General features: G+C 38.2%; 1 protein-coding gene across 1 annotated transcript; it reads left to right on the top strand.

Moving 5' to 3' along the window:
• The first annotated feature begins 4,442 nt into the window (after positions 1–4,442).
• Positions 4,443–18,630, top strand: LOC132559322 (uncharacterized). Its single transcript, XM_060223934.1, has 3 exons — positions 4,443–4,520; positions 7,349–7,416; positions 12,657–18,630. Exon 3 carries the CDS (start codon positions 12,665–12,667, stop codon positions 17,135–17,137), a length of 4,473 nt encoding a protein of 1,490 aa, XP_060079917.1. The 5' UTR covers positions 4,443–4,520; positions 7,349–7,416; positions 12,657–12,664; the 3' UTR covers positions 17,138–18,630.
• Positions 18,631–18,977: the final 347 nt, after the last annotated feature.

Below are 18,977 nucleotides of genomic sequence, written 5' to 3'. Positions count from 1 at the left end.
TTTCACATTTTCCTTATACTATTTGATTTCTTGTTTCACATTTTCCTTTTCTATTACATGATATTGAATACATTTCTGCATCAACAATTCTATGTCATTTTCACATTTCAGTGAAGAATCAGATGTTGTTAAGGCATAAATCACAAAAGTTAGTAGCTGTGAGAAAAGTGTGTGCTTGTTTGATGTTTGTAATGTAGTGCACTGATTAAAACCTATACCCCTCGCTGTCCCTCTTGTGGGAATACATCAGTGTGGAAAGTAGGGTGGGATTAGGGTTGGGGGAGAGATTAGTAAATATCTTAAAAAAAAGCAATCTTATCCTGTCTGTTTAATAGTTTTTTAAGGTCTAATTAGTGAAAAACTCAGGGACTGAGTCTTACCAGAAGACCATGCATGCTAATTATATTAAAGAGATCTACATCAATGTGACAGGTCTAACTGAAACTTATTCAATTATCAACTTTATCCAATTATCAAACTGTATAATTTGTAATTAGCCTAGAAAGGAGTGGTATAATGATTGACCCTGCCAAACCGTAAGAACCATAAAGATAATTGTTCATCAACAAAGGCGCAAGATGTATACAGATTCACTATCCATGCTGTTCTATAAATCTGACCTCTAATAATTTTCATTTTAAAAATAATTAATAAAAAATGATAATAATGACAAAACCTACAATGCTTAATATAGATTATAAATCAATCCAAACATTACAGCTACAGTTGTATCTTTCATGAATGATAAAAAATATATCATTTGTTCTACTAACTGAGTATCCTCTGTTCAAACAACTGATTAGTTTATCCACAATGATATTAATACGCAAAATCAAACAATATGAGAAACTCGAGATATGTTACATATATCTAAGTCAATCATCAGCATAAAAACATTAAATCAAGGCAATCTGAATACGAATAAAAGGCCCTCCTTGGTTAAAACTCCATGATAACAATTACTGGTACATGTGTGTGTCATACCTACATTAAGATAAATCTCCCAGCATCAATTATTCAATCTTTAGTGCTCTGGAAATCTTTCTCTGTAAAGTACAGATATATCACTGTTTGATGAAACAACTGAATAGCTATTTAAACCACAAAACATTGTTTGGCTTAAGAAAATGTAAGCTAAATCCTTTAAAGCAGTTACTCGATAACTAGACATGATTTGAGAAATATACTGGTAAATTTTGAACCCCATATTTCAAAAAGTCTTTATACAAACAACTGCATAATTTTAATATAATGGTGTGTGTTTATTGCATATCAAGAGATATATTACTGTTCAGAAATCAATTTCAATAAAGACATCTTTCATCTATGTACATAACTTGATTGAAACAGAAGAAATTCATTAGACTCTTGTACAGTCTACCAGCTGTGGGTATGATCTGGTAGTCATGATATGAAAGCATTAAACATTATTTCATTTACCTAATTTCGATACATTTTTATTCTAGCCATTGATAAAATCTAGTTAGAAATTGCGATGTTAAAAATAACTTAATTATGGACAACACCAACGACCTTCAAAATTGTTTTGTGTTTCATGAAAGTTTCACTAGCAAGTTTTTACATCCAGAAATGACCAATTTTAGGAGTTCATTCCAGTCTTCAACTTGGCCAATAACATGTTGTGACAGTGAAGGTAATATTTGACCTTAGCTGTCTCATCATTCAAATTTGTGTCTTTTGAGAATTTCAATAGCATAGCTACCAGTACTTAAAATGGAAAATTATGCTGGTACCATAGAGCCACCTATTCTTGCCATATCTTTTAAACAGCCAATATTCCAACACCAAGGGATATTATTTTCTTTATATGATGGACTTAAACTAGTTTGCATTACTCAAAGTTCAGAGTCAATTGTTTTAATGAGTCAAAAGTATTCCCTTTATGAGCTGTCTGCAAAGAGTGAACCTGACAGATAAATGCATAAAGGTTAATCAGTTCTGTAATTACGATACTGATTCAGAGGAATTTTATTTCTAATGCATGGTATTGCTTCAAATAAAGGCATTTAGAAACAGATACCACATTATCATATGTATACAATTATGTTATCATCATTTTGTATTTTTAAACTTCCAGTATTTAGCAAAGTGACAAGTAAAATATGGAATATGAGAAACCATTATTTAAACATAAATACTAACTGCAACACTTTATATGACACAGGAGAAGATAGCTAGATTGAATCAGTTAAAACCATAATTTCACTTAAGTTAATTACAAACTTTACAAAACCTCCTCTTATTTACACATATCTCTTTTGCATCCATCACTATAAAGCGAAAATGAAAAAAAAATAAAACTCAATTAGATATTTTCTTCCAAATGCCAATTAACTGAAAATGACTACTTTCACAGATAGTGTCCTCATTTTTAGAATATGCCTGCATTGATGCTTCAATTCAAAATTGGTACACAAGATAAATAGGTTTTCCTGAAATGGTATTTTGTCTCTGCTCTAACTGTATAAAAGGTGAACATTATTTGAAAATGATGCGACACTTGAAAGTTGAATATAAGGCCATGCATCTTCGCAAATTTGCAATCCTTGAGTAATAAAACAACGTTGGTGCATGTAATTATCTTTCTGTGAGGAACTGGTGGATAACAGAATAATTTCATTTAGGTTTATGTACCCGTTTCATCCTGTCATTTTGAAAACTAACTACAACAGCTGTCTATAAGTACCCAAGTTTAATGATATTAAAGCCTTGTTATGTCTACCCGTGAGTAATGGCCTGTATCACTAACACAAACTTAGCTTCTTTTGAAAACTTACATTATGCAGGTTTATTTTCATGACTTGAACTCATTACAAAAGAGCAGGGCAACAAATGGATATGTGTCAAATGTTCCTGAAGAATGACAAAATTCATGGTTACTACTGCAAAGACCTGAAGCTGGCAGATGAGAGTTAAAATCACAGTCTGCATTAGTGTTATTGAACTTAACTCTCAACCAATGATTGATTTATGAGCAACAGGTTTGATATGAAACTTAATTTGTTACTACAATCTGAACTCTAGGGATTCTACAGTCAAATAACAACCTATCATTGGAGTAATTCACTAAACTTCCATACCATTATTTCCTGTTCAGATTTAACTTTTAAAGTAATTTTGAATTCCTTTGTCTCCCCACCCATGTTTCTCAGGAAATGACTTGGAGAGCTATATATAGTCTGAACGACCTTCCACATCCCCAGCCATTATAAACACAGCTACCTGAGTTTTAAAAAGCAGAGTGTCAGTTGTCAGACAAACGAGCTGCAGTTGACAGCTGCTCTCCTAATGTATGTCATGTGCAAATCAATTTGATGTTTTCAGATAAAACTACCCCACTTGGCCTTGCGATGGTATTTTCTTCATTAACTATTATTTATGGGCTAGCAAACTGACATGTATGAAAAATAAATGACGTTATTTGTGTTCTCTTTTGACTGATAACAGTAACCATCAATCACATTGCAATTAGCATCTCCCATTACACAACCCCATGAATTCCTTCCAGTGTGTGATTCCCCCTGGAAACCAAACAACAAGTTTCTTTAGATCATACTGCGTGAGGATAATTATAAATGCAAAAAGTTTCACTTCCCATATTATAGTCCCAAATGTCATCTTATCATTTCATCTAATGCAAGACTTTGCTAATACATCTTGCAAAATGTCAGATACGAAGCAGGCGCCTTTGTTTGCACTGTTGAACAAATACATTAACAATATAAAAGCTGGGGTTGATTGATGGAAGCGGAGATTGATTGTACTGGTTCCACAAAGGCCGCCTGACAGCTGATTGACAATCTGCAATGAAACCTTTGATTGATGTGTTCAGAACAAACAGCAGATGTGCCTGTTGTCGACTAACACTTAAACAGCATAGTACGGGCGACATGTTCTAAATCCTGTTCGACCCCATAAAGATTAAACCTAAGATGAAAGTGGCACATAAAACATTTCAAAAATGAACTTTATGTTTTCTCAACACAATTAAAAATGTAAACAGATACCCGTAATTTGTTTTCGGGTACGTCGCGACATTCTGAGTAAGGGTAGCCATGCGTGCGTTTTTGACAGACGACATAAAATTTGACTGCTCGAGTGTGATTGTGTACACGATTTTCATGTTGACGTCCTGTACTTACATTTACATCGTTTGGGCTGTTCTTGTTTTCTTCTTGGCATTCTCTGGGTTGTTAATCGTCCACTGCCATCAGTTTTTGTTGTCAACCGTTATTTAAAAGTACCGCATGTCAAGAAAAACAGCAGCACACTGCTCAAACCAACCTCCAAAACTCACCCGGAAGTAAATATTCTCCGGTCGTAGGTGAAATCCGATAAGCATGCGCACTTTGGTAGATGTTGCCATATTTCCGGTATTGCTTTCTCAACGTTTACAAGAACTTTACATCAAAATGCAAGATTATCTGTGATGCAACCAAATGGAAGCGTCGGTAATCTATGTCTGTGTGTAGCTTACTGTCATAGATGAGACAGCATAGGTAATTTATCTGTACAATCCCTACAATGCTTCTAAAAATACCATTTAAACTGGCGACTGTTGGACAATTTCCTCTGTATCGTATGTTTTTCAACCAAAACAAACACTGCTATGTCCATGTTATAATATAAATCTGAATGTATAACGCTGAATTTCTGACTTTCAGTTTACATTTTCACGTATACCGTATCACTATTAATATATATGGGCAAAATGGTGATTGACAATAGGTCAATGACCTCATTTGACGATTTGTGATTTTACACATACGGATGCAGTACAACCCTTTTTGCCCTTATCTTGCTGTCATTATAATATTAAATTCCACAATCCCACCCATCACACTGAATCACACCACACGTAAGACCCTACTATTAAAACATTAAATATTTGATACCAGCACAGTGAACAGTTTAAGGGAGGTGACATGAAACCAGACATGAAGTTTAACTGTTTCTCTTTACATTGAATAAATAGATACAATGAATATATAAATACTATCTTTGCATCATGCACATGGTCAAGGAACCAAGTTTGTGTGGAAAACTTTCATTCAACTTGCCTGGAAGACGAAAATGACCGAGGCTCTATATCTCCAACAAATCTTTTTAATATTGTAGAGCTTATACTTGGTGTGGCCAACACCACAAAATTTGAAATGAATGAACTGTTTATATGAAAAAGGTTCTGGGCTTGCCAAAGTTAGGGCAGGAACATGCATTTTAATTGTTGAGGCAGAAGGGAATTCTAAACTAGTTGGAGCTAATTGACCTGTTTTATTAACTTTCACATCATAATGTAAAGTATATTTTATGCTTTTTATCAGTGTACATTTTAACTCCTTATTCAATAAGTGATGAAATTTCAGTTTTGTACATTTATCAATGTTAATGGAGGTTGCTTTCTGTAGTGTCTCTGGGGATACAATGTCGTAAGAGTGATAACAGATTATATTTTCCTGACTCATGTGTGCAATTAAAGTCATTTTTTTAACTTCTTGTATTGTCTCTAGGTGGGAAACCTCAGGAGTGTCAATAGAGGTCAATTTTTACAGTGTATCGGGTATGTGTCATTTCAGAAATGTTAAAGAGTTTGCTTTCTTTAGTGTTGCAGAAGGTCACATGTAATGTCTCAGGGATGTTAACAGAGGTCACTTTCTCCCATGTCTCAGGAATGTGATGTTCCAAGAATGTTAACACAGGTCACTTTCTCTTGTGTCAGGAATGTTAACAGAGGTTACGTTTTCTCCTTTCTCAGGAATGTTAACAGAGGTCATTTCCTCTCATGTCTCAGGCTTGTTAACAAAGGTCACTTTCTCCTGTGTCTCAGGAATGTGATGCCCTAGGAATGTTAACAGAGGTCACTTTCTCTCGTGTCTCTGAAATGTTAACAGAAGTCTCTATCATCTCAGGAATGTTAACCATTGTTGTTTTTGGTTGTTTCCTCAGGAATGTGATATCTCAGGAGCTTTAACAGAGTTTGCTTTTTGTAGTGTCTCAGGGATGTTAACAAATCTGGAGGTAGTAAGTAGTGTATCAGGAAATTAAATCTTATTTTTTCACATCATTTTACACCACAAATTGATAATCATATGTTATTTATTAGTTTATAATCAGGATTCTGTATCGGCTTCTTTTGTAATAGCTGATTCTATTTGGAACTCCAGAATTAACTTTTTTCCATCATTTGAAAAGCTTACTTAGGTTGTTCTTTCTATTCACTTCATAACATGAACAACATGAACAACTTCTTACAAAACAACTGATTAATATAAGGGCCAATCAAGCAGATATGACTTACTATATTGACTAGAAGTAGATTTGAACAAGCTGGTACTTTTTATCATAAGAATATATAGCTTGTCTAATAGAATTAATGGAAAACAGTTTTTAGACAGAGTCAGTAGTGATATTTGAAATGTGATGTTACTAATCACAGGGAAAAAGTGCCACCCATAAGTTTATCACTCTATTTCACATCCAGGTAGTGTATGTAATTCATTAAGCAATGGTTGAACAAAAATAAGACAGCTGTGAAATTTCCAAATAACAGAAGTAATTGTCTACATTTTCTGTAACTCATATGAAGGCATCAGTGTAATTTAAAACATACTTGTTCAGCACTGTGAAGGGAAGTAACTCCAGGTACATAAGTTTTTGGCTTGTTTATTTTCATGTGTGCATAGCTAGATAAGTGATATGACATGATATAGTATATACTAAATATAGTATATCTATATCCTTTTTATGGACATCTCAACTAGTCAGTGAAAATAGAATTGAAATTTTAATAGATAACTGATTGAGTCAATATATGTACCTAATCAACATGCTTTAAGATATGATAACACTGATGTCAATCAACTAATGCTGATACTGTTATAATAAGACAGTTTTAAGAGTTCAGAAATCTAAATTAAAAGAGACTGATTAGAAGTTGTTGGAGTTCAGAGACAGATATGTCTGTAAGAGATTTACTTTCAGATTATTAGACTGTAGACAGATCAGTCTTCATTACCTGAATCTCTCAGAGTTGTAATTTAGCCTATTTTACAATTGAATTTCCTTTGATTATAAATCATGTTACTTGGAACAGGATTGAAATGTAAGCATCACCACAGTTTTATAGGTAAAACAGTTTTGAAAAAGATAATTTAGTTGAGACATTTGGAGCAGTAAATATATTTGTATAAACCAGGGTGGCAGGGGGATGGTTGGTAAGATATATGATATATTTATCAAAAAAGGACACATTTGACAATCATTTGGCATCTTAGGAGGATTTTTTAATTTCAACAAATGCAGTGATATGTTAATTGTCTCTTTTCAGTGGGCTGGCATTGAGACTGGGACAGGACATTGGTGATTGGTAGTACAACTGTCACCACTACATCAGAGGTGAGGGAAACACAGTCATGTCTTGTGTGTATAGATGAAAGGTTGTAACATGTTGACAGCATTTTTGATATAAATAATTAACCAACCCTTCAAGTAATGGTCATATTTTTTTCTGATACAAGTGACGGTCATATTTTTTTCTGATACAAGTAACGGTCATAATTTTCTTTTCTGATACTAGTTTTAAGTGGGTGTGGTCAATTGTATATATTTACAAAGCTTTGCTATTTGAAACAACAACAAATATCTGTCACATTGTCAGACTAAGGAAGATAACAAATACATGTCACATGACATAGTGCATGTATCAACGTCCAGCAGCAGACACCATATAACCCAGCTGCTAATAAGGTCACAGGTTAAAGGTTATGGTCCTCAGGCCCATCATATATATTTTTTTCACAGGAAACAACAGTTGCGCTGTTGTCTGCAGAGTTATGAGGGGAAAAAATGGAAATAGTAAATGTTTGGCATACACAGTGTATGACGTCAATATAAGTGATGGTGTTAGCCTGTGGGAGATGACACCTGGATTAGGATTGATTGCCTCTAGATTTCACTAATTAATTCTAACAGACCACTGACAGGTGCTAAACTTGTTTTGTTGATAAATGCCTAATAACAGAAGGAATTTGTCACACACATACACAGTGAGATTTCTACAAAAACTGTAAAAATATTGAGATATTTTACTGACTATTTAATGAATCATTTTGTCATCTGTGTCTGTATACATACCAATCAACATCCGGTTCATGATCAATGGGTAACTCTTAACATGTCTTCTACAATAAATCACACAGATATTCGTTATTAGATTTAGGTTATAAAAAGGCATTAGTAATTTTGTTTGAAGTATGACTTTGCACACTCCAGATACTGACAGTTTATAAAAGAAAATTAGAAAAAACCCTATGTCTGTTCATACCTGACATGTTTATCTACCATCAATAGTTATACTCTTATGTATATCAGTAGTTCCTTGTATTAAAGACATAGGTCCATTGTCAATAGCTAGACTCCTGTATATGTCTATTGTACCCAGACATGTTGGTCCATTGTCAATAGCTAGACTCCTGTATATGTCCATAGATCCCAGACATGTTGGTCCGTTGTCAATAGCTAGATCTGTATATGTCCATAGATCCCAGACATGTTGGTCCATTGTCAATAGCTAGACTCCTGTATATGTCCATAGATCCCAGACATGTTGGTCCGTTGTCAATAGCTAGATCTGTATATGTCCATAGATCCCAGACATGTTGGTCCACTGTCAATAGCTAGACTCCTGTATATGTCCATAGATCCCAGACATGTTGGTCCACTGTCAATAGCTAGACTCCTGTATATGTCCATAGATCCCAGACATGTTGGTCCATTGTCAATAGCTAGATCTGTATATGTCCATAGATCCCAGACATGTTGGTCCGTTGTCAATAGCTAGACTCCTGTATATGTCCATAGATCCCAGACATGTTGGTCCATTGTTAATAGCTAGACTCCTGAATATGTCCACAGATCCCAGACATGTTGGTCCACTGTCAATAAATATACTCCTGTGTATGTGCAGATGAGAGGAGGGGAGGACTATAGTTTTGCTTTGTTGTCTTTCGTCCTTCCATTCATCTTTTCTCTGTCTGTTGAACTTCATACTTTGGTATAGATTTACCTTGGTGTCATGTATCAAAAGTAGGTCTTCTGACCTATATTTTGATCTTTGACCTACTTCAAAGGAAATGATTGTCACGGTTCTATCTCCTACCCTGGAACTTCATTCTTGGTGTAGGGATTCTCCTTGGTGTGGTGGTGTTGTAGTGTGTTGGTCAGGGAGTGGGCAGGTGTAGGGATTCTCCTTGGTGTGGTGGTGTGTTGGTACGGGAGTGGGCAGGTGTAGGGATTCTCCTTGGTGTGGTGGTGTGGTAGTGTGTTGGTCAGGGAGTGGGCAGGTGTAGGGATTCTCCTTGGTGTGGTGGTGTGGTAGTGTGTTGGTCAGGGAGTGGGCAGGTGTAGGGATTCTCCTTGGTGTGGTGGTGTGGTAGTGTGTTGGTCAGGGAGTGGGCAGGTGTAGGGATTCTCCTTGGTGTGGTGGTGTGTTGGTACGGGAGTGGGCAGGTGTAGGGATTCTCCTTGGTGTGGTGGTGTGGTAGTGTGTTGGTCAGGGAGTGGGCAGGTGTAGGGATTCTCCTTGGTGTGGTGGTGTGGTAGTGTGTTGGTCAGGGAGTGGGCAGGTGTAGGGAGTCTCCTTGGTGTGGTGGTGTAGGGATTCTCCTTGGTGTGGTGGTGTGGTAGTGTGTTGGTCAGGGAGTGGGCAGGTGTAGGGATTCTCCTTGGTGTGGTGGTGTGGTGGTGTGTTGGTACGGGAGTGGGCAGGTGTAGGGATTATCCTTGCTGTGGTGGTGTGGTAGTGTGTTGGTCAGGGAGTGGGCAGGTGTAGGGATTCTCCTTGGTGTGGTGGTGTGGTGGTGTGTTGGTACGGGAGTGGGCAGGTGTAGGGATTCTCCTTGGTGTGGTGGTGTGGTGGTGTGGTAGTGTGTTGGTCAGGGAGTGGGCAGGTGTAGGGATTCTCCTTGGTGTGGTGGTGTGGTGGTGTGTTGGTACGGGAGTGGGCAGGTGTAGGGATTCTCCTTGGTGTGGTGATGTGGTAGTGTGTTGGTCAGGGAGTGGGCAGGTGTAGGGATTCTCCTTGGTGTGGTGGTGTGGTGGTGTGTTGGTACGGGAGTGGGCAGGTGTAGGGATTATCCTTGCTGTGGTGGTGTGGTAGTGTGTTGGTCAGGGAGTGGGCAGGTGTAGGGATTCTCCTTGGTGTGGTGGTGTGGTGGTGTGTTGGTACGGGAGTGGGCAGGTGTAGGGATTCTCCTTGGTGTGGTGGTGTGGTAGTGTGTTGGTCAGGGAGTGGGCAGGTGTAGGGATTCTCCTTGGTGTGGTGGTGTGTTGGTACGGGAGTGGGCAGGTGTAGGGATTCTCCTTGGTGTGGTGGTGTGGTGGTGTGGTGGTGTGGTAGTGTGTTGGTCAGGGAGTGGGCAGGTGTAGGGATTCTCCTTGGTGTGGTGGTGTAGTGGTGTGGTGGTGTGGTAGTGTGTTGGTCAGGGAGTGGTGTGGTGGTGTGGTGGTGTGTTGGTACGGGAGTGGGCAGGTGTAGGGATTCTCCTTGGTGTGGTGGTGTGGTGGTGTGGTGGTGTGGTAGTGTGTTGGTCTGGGAGTGGGCAGGTGTAGGGATTCTCCTTGGTGTGGTGGTGTGGTGGTGTGTTGGTACGGGAGTGGGCAGGTGTAGGGATTCTCCTTGGTGTGGTGGTGTGGTGGTGTGGTGGTGTGGTAGTGTGTTGGTCTGGGAGTGGGCAGGGAGACTGTAATTTACCTTAATTGTCTTGTTCTTATTGCCTTACTTTCTGGTATGAAGGTTCAGTGTATACGAGTACAGAACAAGGAAATGCTAGATTGCATCCTTTAATTGAATGCAAAGTGCAGATATGGTTTTGCATATGAAAGTGTTCTTTTGAAGAATCTGTTATCAATATCAGTGAAGACTTAAAGCAGCTATTACCTTAGATTTCAACATAGGGAAATGGAGAATTTGACTTATGAATAATAAAATATATCCATCATAAAGCAATACACGCGCATATAACGTCAAATTTGTTGTTTTTGTACATATTTTCGGCATCGGAACATTGTTTATCTTGACTGTTATTTATTTTTGTTCATGCTTGGTTTATTACATGACAAAGTCAATTACTTCTGCCGCAAAGGAAAAATGGATTGCGAGAAAAGTGTAAACAAACACACATGTTTTATGTATGACACTTGCTTTTGCACCTTTCTGCTAATTCTTGTTTGCAGTAAATGATTCTATAGTGTTATAATATATATAATTTTAACAATCAATCTTAGTAATTTGTTTTGTTTTGGCTTTGTCATGTGAGAATTGTCTATGTCAGTTGGGGGGGGGGGGGGGGCTATACTAGTGGGGCCCCAAAGGGGGTAATTACAATCGGAAAAGAAAAAACTCATTGTGCAGAAATGCATGGGAATTGATACTTTGTCTGTACACATTAATAGATATTGTTTACCACTCAACATATGTCTATGTTTTTATTATGAAGGTTGTGTTTATCATCATGGTCATTATTTTCACAGTAAGCACTGTTAAACATAGTTTACTGGACTGCATTGACCTTCTGTCTACACGAGAATGTTTTTATCATAACATTACATGTCTAAAATCCTTTCTTGAAACTGTTGAGATTTGTAAAATTCTGCATTACCTGAAAGATGTTGGTCTATATAATAGACTATGACGTACCATTTTTATCTGTTGTGTTAACATACCCATTTAAGATTTTTAACATTTGTCTTTTACCTTTTGGTTTGTTTAATATTGTTTCTTTTTGGATCCCTGTGTATTTTACCGTTTGATGGCCCTAATGACCTTTTATGTGTTTACAGGCCATTAAGAATGTAATAATGATAATAATGATAATCTCGCAGTAACACCAGTACCATCATATTTTTACACTTAGAACGAATACCCGCAATGGGGCCCCACCTTGCAGTCAACAACAAACACACGTTGTTGATAGTAAATTCAAGCGAATAACACAACTATTTTCATTCAACATTTATCAGATAACACTTTTAGTAGTGTTGTTCATAACATATTCACACATCAAACACTGGATACTGGATTATAATCAATGACAGGTGGATACATTATAATGATAGGGCTGACGTTAAGCTAACCAGTCAAGCAGCAGCTTCGCAAATTCCGAATCCGTATTCAGTCCAAGATCCTCCTTCATCTTTCACCATCTATCGATCTCCTGTCTAATATAAATTCTTGCCTGTCCTCTTTTCTGGTCTGACTCCTTCCTCTTACGCTTTCTGGCAATTTCTGTAACGTAACTTTTAGGTCCTTGTCGCCTTTTTGTATTTGTGTCAGCTATATTTGTTCTTTCTAGGCTTATACGCATGCGCAGCATCAGGGTTACGAGCGTTAATGTATGAATTAGATCATAACTGCACTGTTTACATTCTTTAGTTTTTAGATATCAATAAAAATGGTTGCAGTGACTTTTAATTTTAGTAATTAACAGAAAGTCTTAGTTTTGTAACATACTTTTGGAAAATAGAACGTTTTATATCGTTTTCTCGTAGTGTTCTTTAACATTATAGTCGCTTTAAATGTACTGATATACTATGCTGTATTACATGTCTAGAACTAACACAGTGGTTTTTGTTTACAGGTGTAACTATGGATGGGGGTGAACTCTATGATATGCACATGTGCCTGGTGTGCCATTCCACAGTTGTTGGTCTCCTCAACTATGTCAACCACAAAAAATATGACTGCCCTGGAAAACAGCAGAATCATAATGTCAAGCCTCCAAATACCAGTGTTACTGAACCGGTTCAACAGATAGCCACAGGGTCCAGCAGTTTAGTCCAGGATCCAGGTCAGGCGGAGAATCGCCATGATAACATGCAGAACGGTGGCAAGTCAAATATTGATCTTGGAACTGTAATCAGCCTGCAGGATCAACCGCAAAGTTCAACGAATACAACCTTGGCTTTTACAAGGTCAGATGGAGGTCACGGAGAGATGTCAGGAAACATGGGTCACCGTGAAGATTTATCAAATATATCGGAAACACAAGCTCAGGACTTCAGTTCCAGTGCTGTTGGTAGAAATCATATTACCAGTCTTGCAATTTCCAATGTGATGACTAAAAGCTCTATATCAACCACAGGACAACTTGACATTGGATCTTCTAACCATCTGCTCTCTTCATCTTCAAATCTTCACGGTAGTTCATCTCAGAATCCAGTGTTAGTAGATACAAGTCTCGAATATTCAAGTTTTCGCCCAGATGCTTTTAGTCCAGGTTCCAGCAGTGTTGTTGACCCTAATATGATAATGAGTTCCAGGACATCAGGAGAAAGGCCTGAAGACTTTTTCTCTTCACTTGCTCTGCAGAGTAAGAGTCAACCACAGAACACTATGCTTGGCCCTAGTTTGAGTCATACTGTTACTAGTGGCAACAATGAGAGTCTTACCAACGACCTGCCTATATCAAACATCTTGAATAATCTAAATTTCAGTGATGATGAGGACATGAACTTTTCCTTCTCTGAAGATGATTTATTTGAGGATGCATTTTCCGATTCAGACTCGGATGATGGATGGAGACCGCCACACAATCATACAAAGGGAAAATGGAAACCTGGACAAGGCCCGGAGTCTGGAGGCAAATGGAAACCAGGTCAGTCTCACCAGCAGAGTGGGGGGAAATGGAAACCAGGTCAATCTCACCAGCAGACTGGGGGAAAATGGAAACCAGGTCAAAGTCATCGGCAGACTGGGGGGAAATGGAAACCAGGTCAAGGCCCGTACAGTTCTGGGGGTAAATATAGGCCAGGTCGCACTACAGGTGGGAAATGGAAGCCAGGCCACTCTTTGTTACCGAACAAATCCAGTCCTAATGTTGACAAGAAAAAAAGAGGTAGGCCTGCCATTACTGAGAGTAGGAGTCAGCAGGAATACTTCTGTACGGCCTGTAATATATACTTTAAGAACAGGTTCTCCTACTCCAGTCACTGTACAGGTAAACAGCATAAGGAAAATGTCATCATAGGAAAATGTTATGACAACGACTCCGAGGGAGGCTTAGGACTTGGGGAGAGTCTTAGTATCCCTCAGATCAAAAGTGTAGAAGAGAATTTCAAGTCTGACTCTCCAACCACCGACTCTCAAACAGAGCCTCTTGCTAACAGTAACATTCCTGAGTACAAAACTACTGGCCTACCAGTAGATAGTGCTGACCAAGAAGGAGAGTCTAGTGCAGCTATTATGATGGCTGAAACGGAGGATCAACCTACGAATGTAGAGGAGGATGAAAATGCCATGGCTTTGGCCATATCACCCAAGGGCAGCGACAGAGGAAACAAGGCTGAATTGTCAGATGGTGGTGATGACATTGATCCTATAGATAATGATGGCAATGATGGCGATGGTAGCACTGATGAAGATGAAGAAGAAGTGGAGAATAATGATGTTGGGCATCAGGAAGAACCTGAGCCCATCAATCTGCCATCAGAAGTCCTAGTGTGCTGGATTTGTGATAAAAAGTTCTACAGTAAGTACGTGTTGGCCCGTCACATGTTGTCAGCATACCACAGGAATCGCACCAAGGGTCACCCAGATACTCTGCGTGTGTTGGAACAGTACAACAAATACATTGTAAGGCTCAGTCCTTTCCAATGTAGCCCTTGTCAGTTTTACTTCAACAGGGATGAAGATTTACGCAGTCATCTGGCTACTGCAGTACACATGAAGCGTATTAAGAAACTCAGTGGACAGTTGATTTGTACGTTGTGCAAGTTTGTCAGTCATGACAATAATGCAGTGAGGGATCATATGGATTCCAGACAGTCCCACATAGATGGACTTAAGAAAGGGAACAAACCCTGCATTATAAAGGAAAAATTCCAGGGCACTAAATGTAAATACTGTGATAAAATCACTCACTCACGTACACATATGAAGCGCCACATTCATTATAAACATGCAGCAGAACTAAAACGGAAAAGCTACAAGGTCGAAGAAAATGGAAAGTATAAGTGCTGTGAATGTTCTAAAGAATTCAAGTCGTACAAAGTGTTGAACTTACACATAAGTAGGCAGCATAACATCAGCAGTGAAAATTACTGTGATATCTGCAATAAAACCCTTGCGGACAAATACTCTTACGAACGTCACCTTCAAGGAGACAAACACCTTAGAAATGAGCAGAGTCAGCAATACCGACCATCAGCTAACAAGAGCGTCAATAAATTTGAGGTCGTAAATCCAAGTCTGACTGCCACTAACAATAACATATCGGGTCTAAAGCGGAGCGTTAAACTGATCATACGGACATTACCAGCCAAGAGAATGCGAAAGAACAAGAAGAAGGCCGAGAACAAGATCTACAAGTGTGACCATTGTGAACACAGCGTAACGAAATACTCGGACCTTCGTCCTCACTACATTGCTGTACATTCCAACCATATTCTTGTGTGCGACATATGTGACATGACTTTCATCAGTCAAAAGGCCCTCAAACACCACAACCAGAGCAAGCTCCATCAGACAAACCTCAAGGAAGTGGAAGGCAAGAATACCCAGAGTATTTATCAGTGTGAAATCTGTAAGCACCGCTTCACTGAAGAGGGATGGAAACAATTCCACATGGAGGTGTACCATCTCCACCCAAACTCTGAGGAAGCATTACAGAAAAAGCTCGGTGGCAAGGACATTACCAGTAAGATGTATTCAGATTATCTCAAAAGTGTGGAACATCTAGACCGCGCAGAAAAAGTCAATTGTCCAGTGTGCAATAAGAATCTTAAAAAGGAACACGTACTAGAACATTTACGTCTCCACACAGGAAACAAACCCTTCATGTGTCGCTATTGTAATTTTGGGTTCATCTCGGCTCTCTCGCTGCGACGCCATTTATTGGGTCACATGGGTTTAACAGAGAGGAAATGTGAGGAGTGCGGGAAGGAATACAAGAAAATATCTTCATACAAAGAACACATGTTACAACATGAAATGGAGAAAGCTGGCAAACAAAAATTTATGTGTGATATATGTGGCCAGGCGTTCTACCTGCAGAAACAGCTCAATAATCACATGCGGCGACATGGGGAACGCAAGTTTAAATGTTCATTTGATAATTGTCACTGGAGTTTCTATTTCTCCAATGAACTAGAATCACATATGAGATCCCATACAAGAGAAAAACCATTCCTGTGTGATATTTGTGGTTATGCTGCTGCAACCAAAAATCGTCTGCTTCGCCACTCTAGGACCCACACTGGAGAGAGGAAATTCCATTGTGAGTATTGTACGTATAAAGCTGGTACTAGTACGCATCTACGGCGTCACATGCGGATCCATATTGGATCTAAGCCATACAAGTGCCCTTACTGTGATTACTCATGTAACACACACGAGAACATCCGCAAACATATTGTCAAAACTAAGAAACATGCAGGACTCTGTATCTATCCATGTAAATTTTGTCCATTTGGAACTAATAAGGTCACAGAATTCAGGGAACATTTGGTAGACAATCACCCCAATGAGGTGGAAGGGAGCGTGTTTGACGGGCTGGCAGAAATGACGGGTCTTTATAACAAGGAGCAAGACCCCAGGAAGCCATCAGAAGGCATGAGAATCAACCCAATTAAGGAGAGGAAGGTCAGATTGCAGAAGAAGCAGTTTGGTATGAAAAAACGTGAAAATACTGAAACTCCAGCAAGAATTCAAGAAAAATCGCGACCAGAGTATGCCAGTCATCCTGATTCCTTGATGCCTGCTGAGCAACACAAAATACCTAGTCATTTAAATACAATTTGGCATGAGCAGATCGAAAAGGAGGCTCGGGATGCTGCAGCTATTTTGGTTTCAGCAGGCAATGCAAGTGCATCTGCACTGCATACACATCACCATCCATCAGCCTTGCATGGTTCACTGGGACTGATGTCAGCCTATAACTATTACCCAGAAGCATTGACAGGACGAAGCAAGGTAGATAGTCCATATGTACCTAATGGCTCCACAAGTAACCTTATTAGAATTGATCCTCATGCCAGTATACCAAACCATGCCCACCAGCAATGTGACAGACCAGACCTCATAATAGACTACCTAGAAATGGAGGTACAAGAGAACGCCTAGTCTTGTAATATTTATCTCCCTTCACGTATACTGGAGGCCCAGGGCAACACCTAGACTTGGAATCAAGTAGGTTACCTCCCTTATCTAATAATGGTGATCTTGGAGAACAATGAGAAAGTTCTTTTCCTTGTCTGTTAATGGAGGCCTGGAATAACATCTAGACTCAGAATGGGGTAGGTTATCACCCTTGTCTGATAATAGAAGTCTGGTACAATAATTGTCTTGAAATGTAGAAGGTTGTCTCCCTTAGCAGTCAGTGAAAAAAGTGTCTTGGAACGGAGTTGGTTATCTCCCTTGTTTGAAAATTGTGGTTATGGGCACCTGAGCCACATTTTCGTAAGAGTTTGACTAGTTAGATCAGGGTTGTTAATTGATGAAAAAAGAATGGATCTATTGTTGATATTTTGCTTACTGACTAGCCTTGACAAAATCTTTCAAAATCTGTATTTATATGCAGAGATCTGCATGATTCATGCCTGAAATATATATGTACATTTGTAATGTTGATGAACCTGTTTGCATAAACGAAAGCGGCCTAAAAGTTTTGTTTTACATGGGGTATGTTTTTGAAAATAGGAGAATTGTGTTCGATTCAGGATTATATAGTCTGTTAAGCAGAGGCAAGGAGGTCCTAGTTAATATCTCTGTCCATAACAGAGATAGTGAACTGGTGAATGATTGATAACAAAACAACTCTTGACTTGTTTGCAGCAATTTTTTTTTAAAGATTTTCTGAACTTTTGTTATTACTGAAATTTGGTTCTATTGTTTTGATATTTACATACACAAAGCTTAGTGTGATACCTCTTTGTATTTCTGTTGTAAAAGATTCAACACTTCACTCATCATAAAAGTTTACCTATATAGTCTGTCATTCTGATATTCTTTTAAAGTTGATGGGGAGGGATGAGGACGTGTGTTAAGTTAATAAATAAAGATGGAGAGTTAAAAAAAAAACTTTCTCAGAAATTACTGTCCAGGCCAGGACACCTCTCAGTAATTTATGGTGTCTTGTTAAGATGTCGCTTTTAGAGTTATCTTCCCTTGTTGTTATTTAGATATTATAACTTCAAAAGGAAGGAGCCAACGTCGGGTGTAAGTAAGTGGGTGTTAAACAGGGACTTTGCTGTGAGTATGGATACCACAGGGTAGGCAAGGCGATTTAACAAACACTAAATATTAAATATGAAATGGAAATTAATTACAACTTACTTCTGCGTTACCAATTAAGTGGGTGTTCACTTACTCGGTGACTAGTTTCGCCTCTGCCACAGAGGCTTCATCTGGATCTGGTCTTGAAGAAGCCTTGGTAATGCATGAGTATGTTGCGATTTATACCCTCTTCATATATACTACTTAGATATTATAAGTAGGTAATTAATGGGGAAAATACCGCATATTTAGATATACATATATTTAAATAAGTCATAATTGATAAAAAAAAAAGAGGGGTAATAATTTCTATAATTTTGATGAATCATTTATTTAAGTATGGTGAGTACATTTTTTTGTTCATTTAGATGTTTGTATTTTATCATTATTAATTTCATCTCCATTGTTGTTTTTTAAGCTGTGTTTTATTTACTGAAGAAAACACATAAACTCAGAGCATTAAAGATAGCCAAATGAGAAGCAATACATTATCGTCTATAACTCTGTGTCTGTTCAGGGGGTTAACTTATTATTGTTATTTGTGAACCGCTGATATTAAAATGACAAGATAACCAAAATAATAATTAACAGAATGCTGATTAAAAATAAAATACTTCCTATTTTTGTTGACTTTGATTTAAACATAGTTTACTGGTTCTGTCTCACAGAGGGAACAAATAAACTATAT

The sequence above is a fragment of the Ylistrum balloti genome, unplaced genomic scaffold (assembly GCF_031769215.1).
Source record: "Ylistrum balloti isolate Yb309-2 unplaced genomic scaffold, AGI_CSIRO_Ybal_v1 Utg370892, whole genome shotgun sequence".
NCBI lineage: Eukaryota > Metazoa > Mollusca > Bivalvia > Pectinida > Pectinidae > Ylistrum > Ylistrum balloti.
The sequence above is the reverse complement of the archived record's forward strand: the minus strand, read 5'-3'. Positions and strand labels throughout refer to the sequence as shown.

Bases quoted from the DNA above. Each gene is read 5' to 3' on its own strand.
- LOC132559322 (XM_060223934.1), top strand. From the start codon at position 12,665: ATGGATGGGGGTGAACTCTATGATATGCACATGTGCCTGGTGTGCCAT.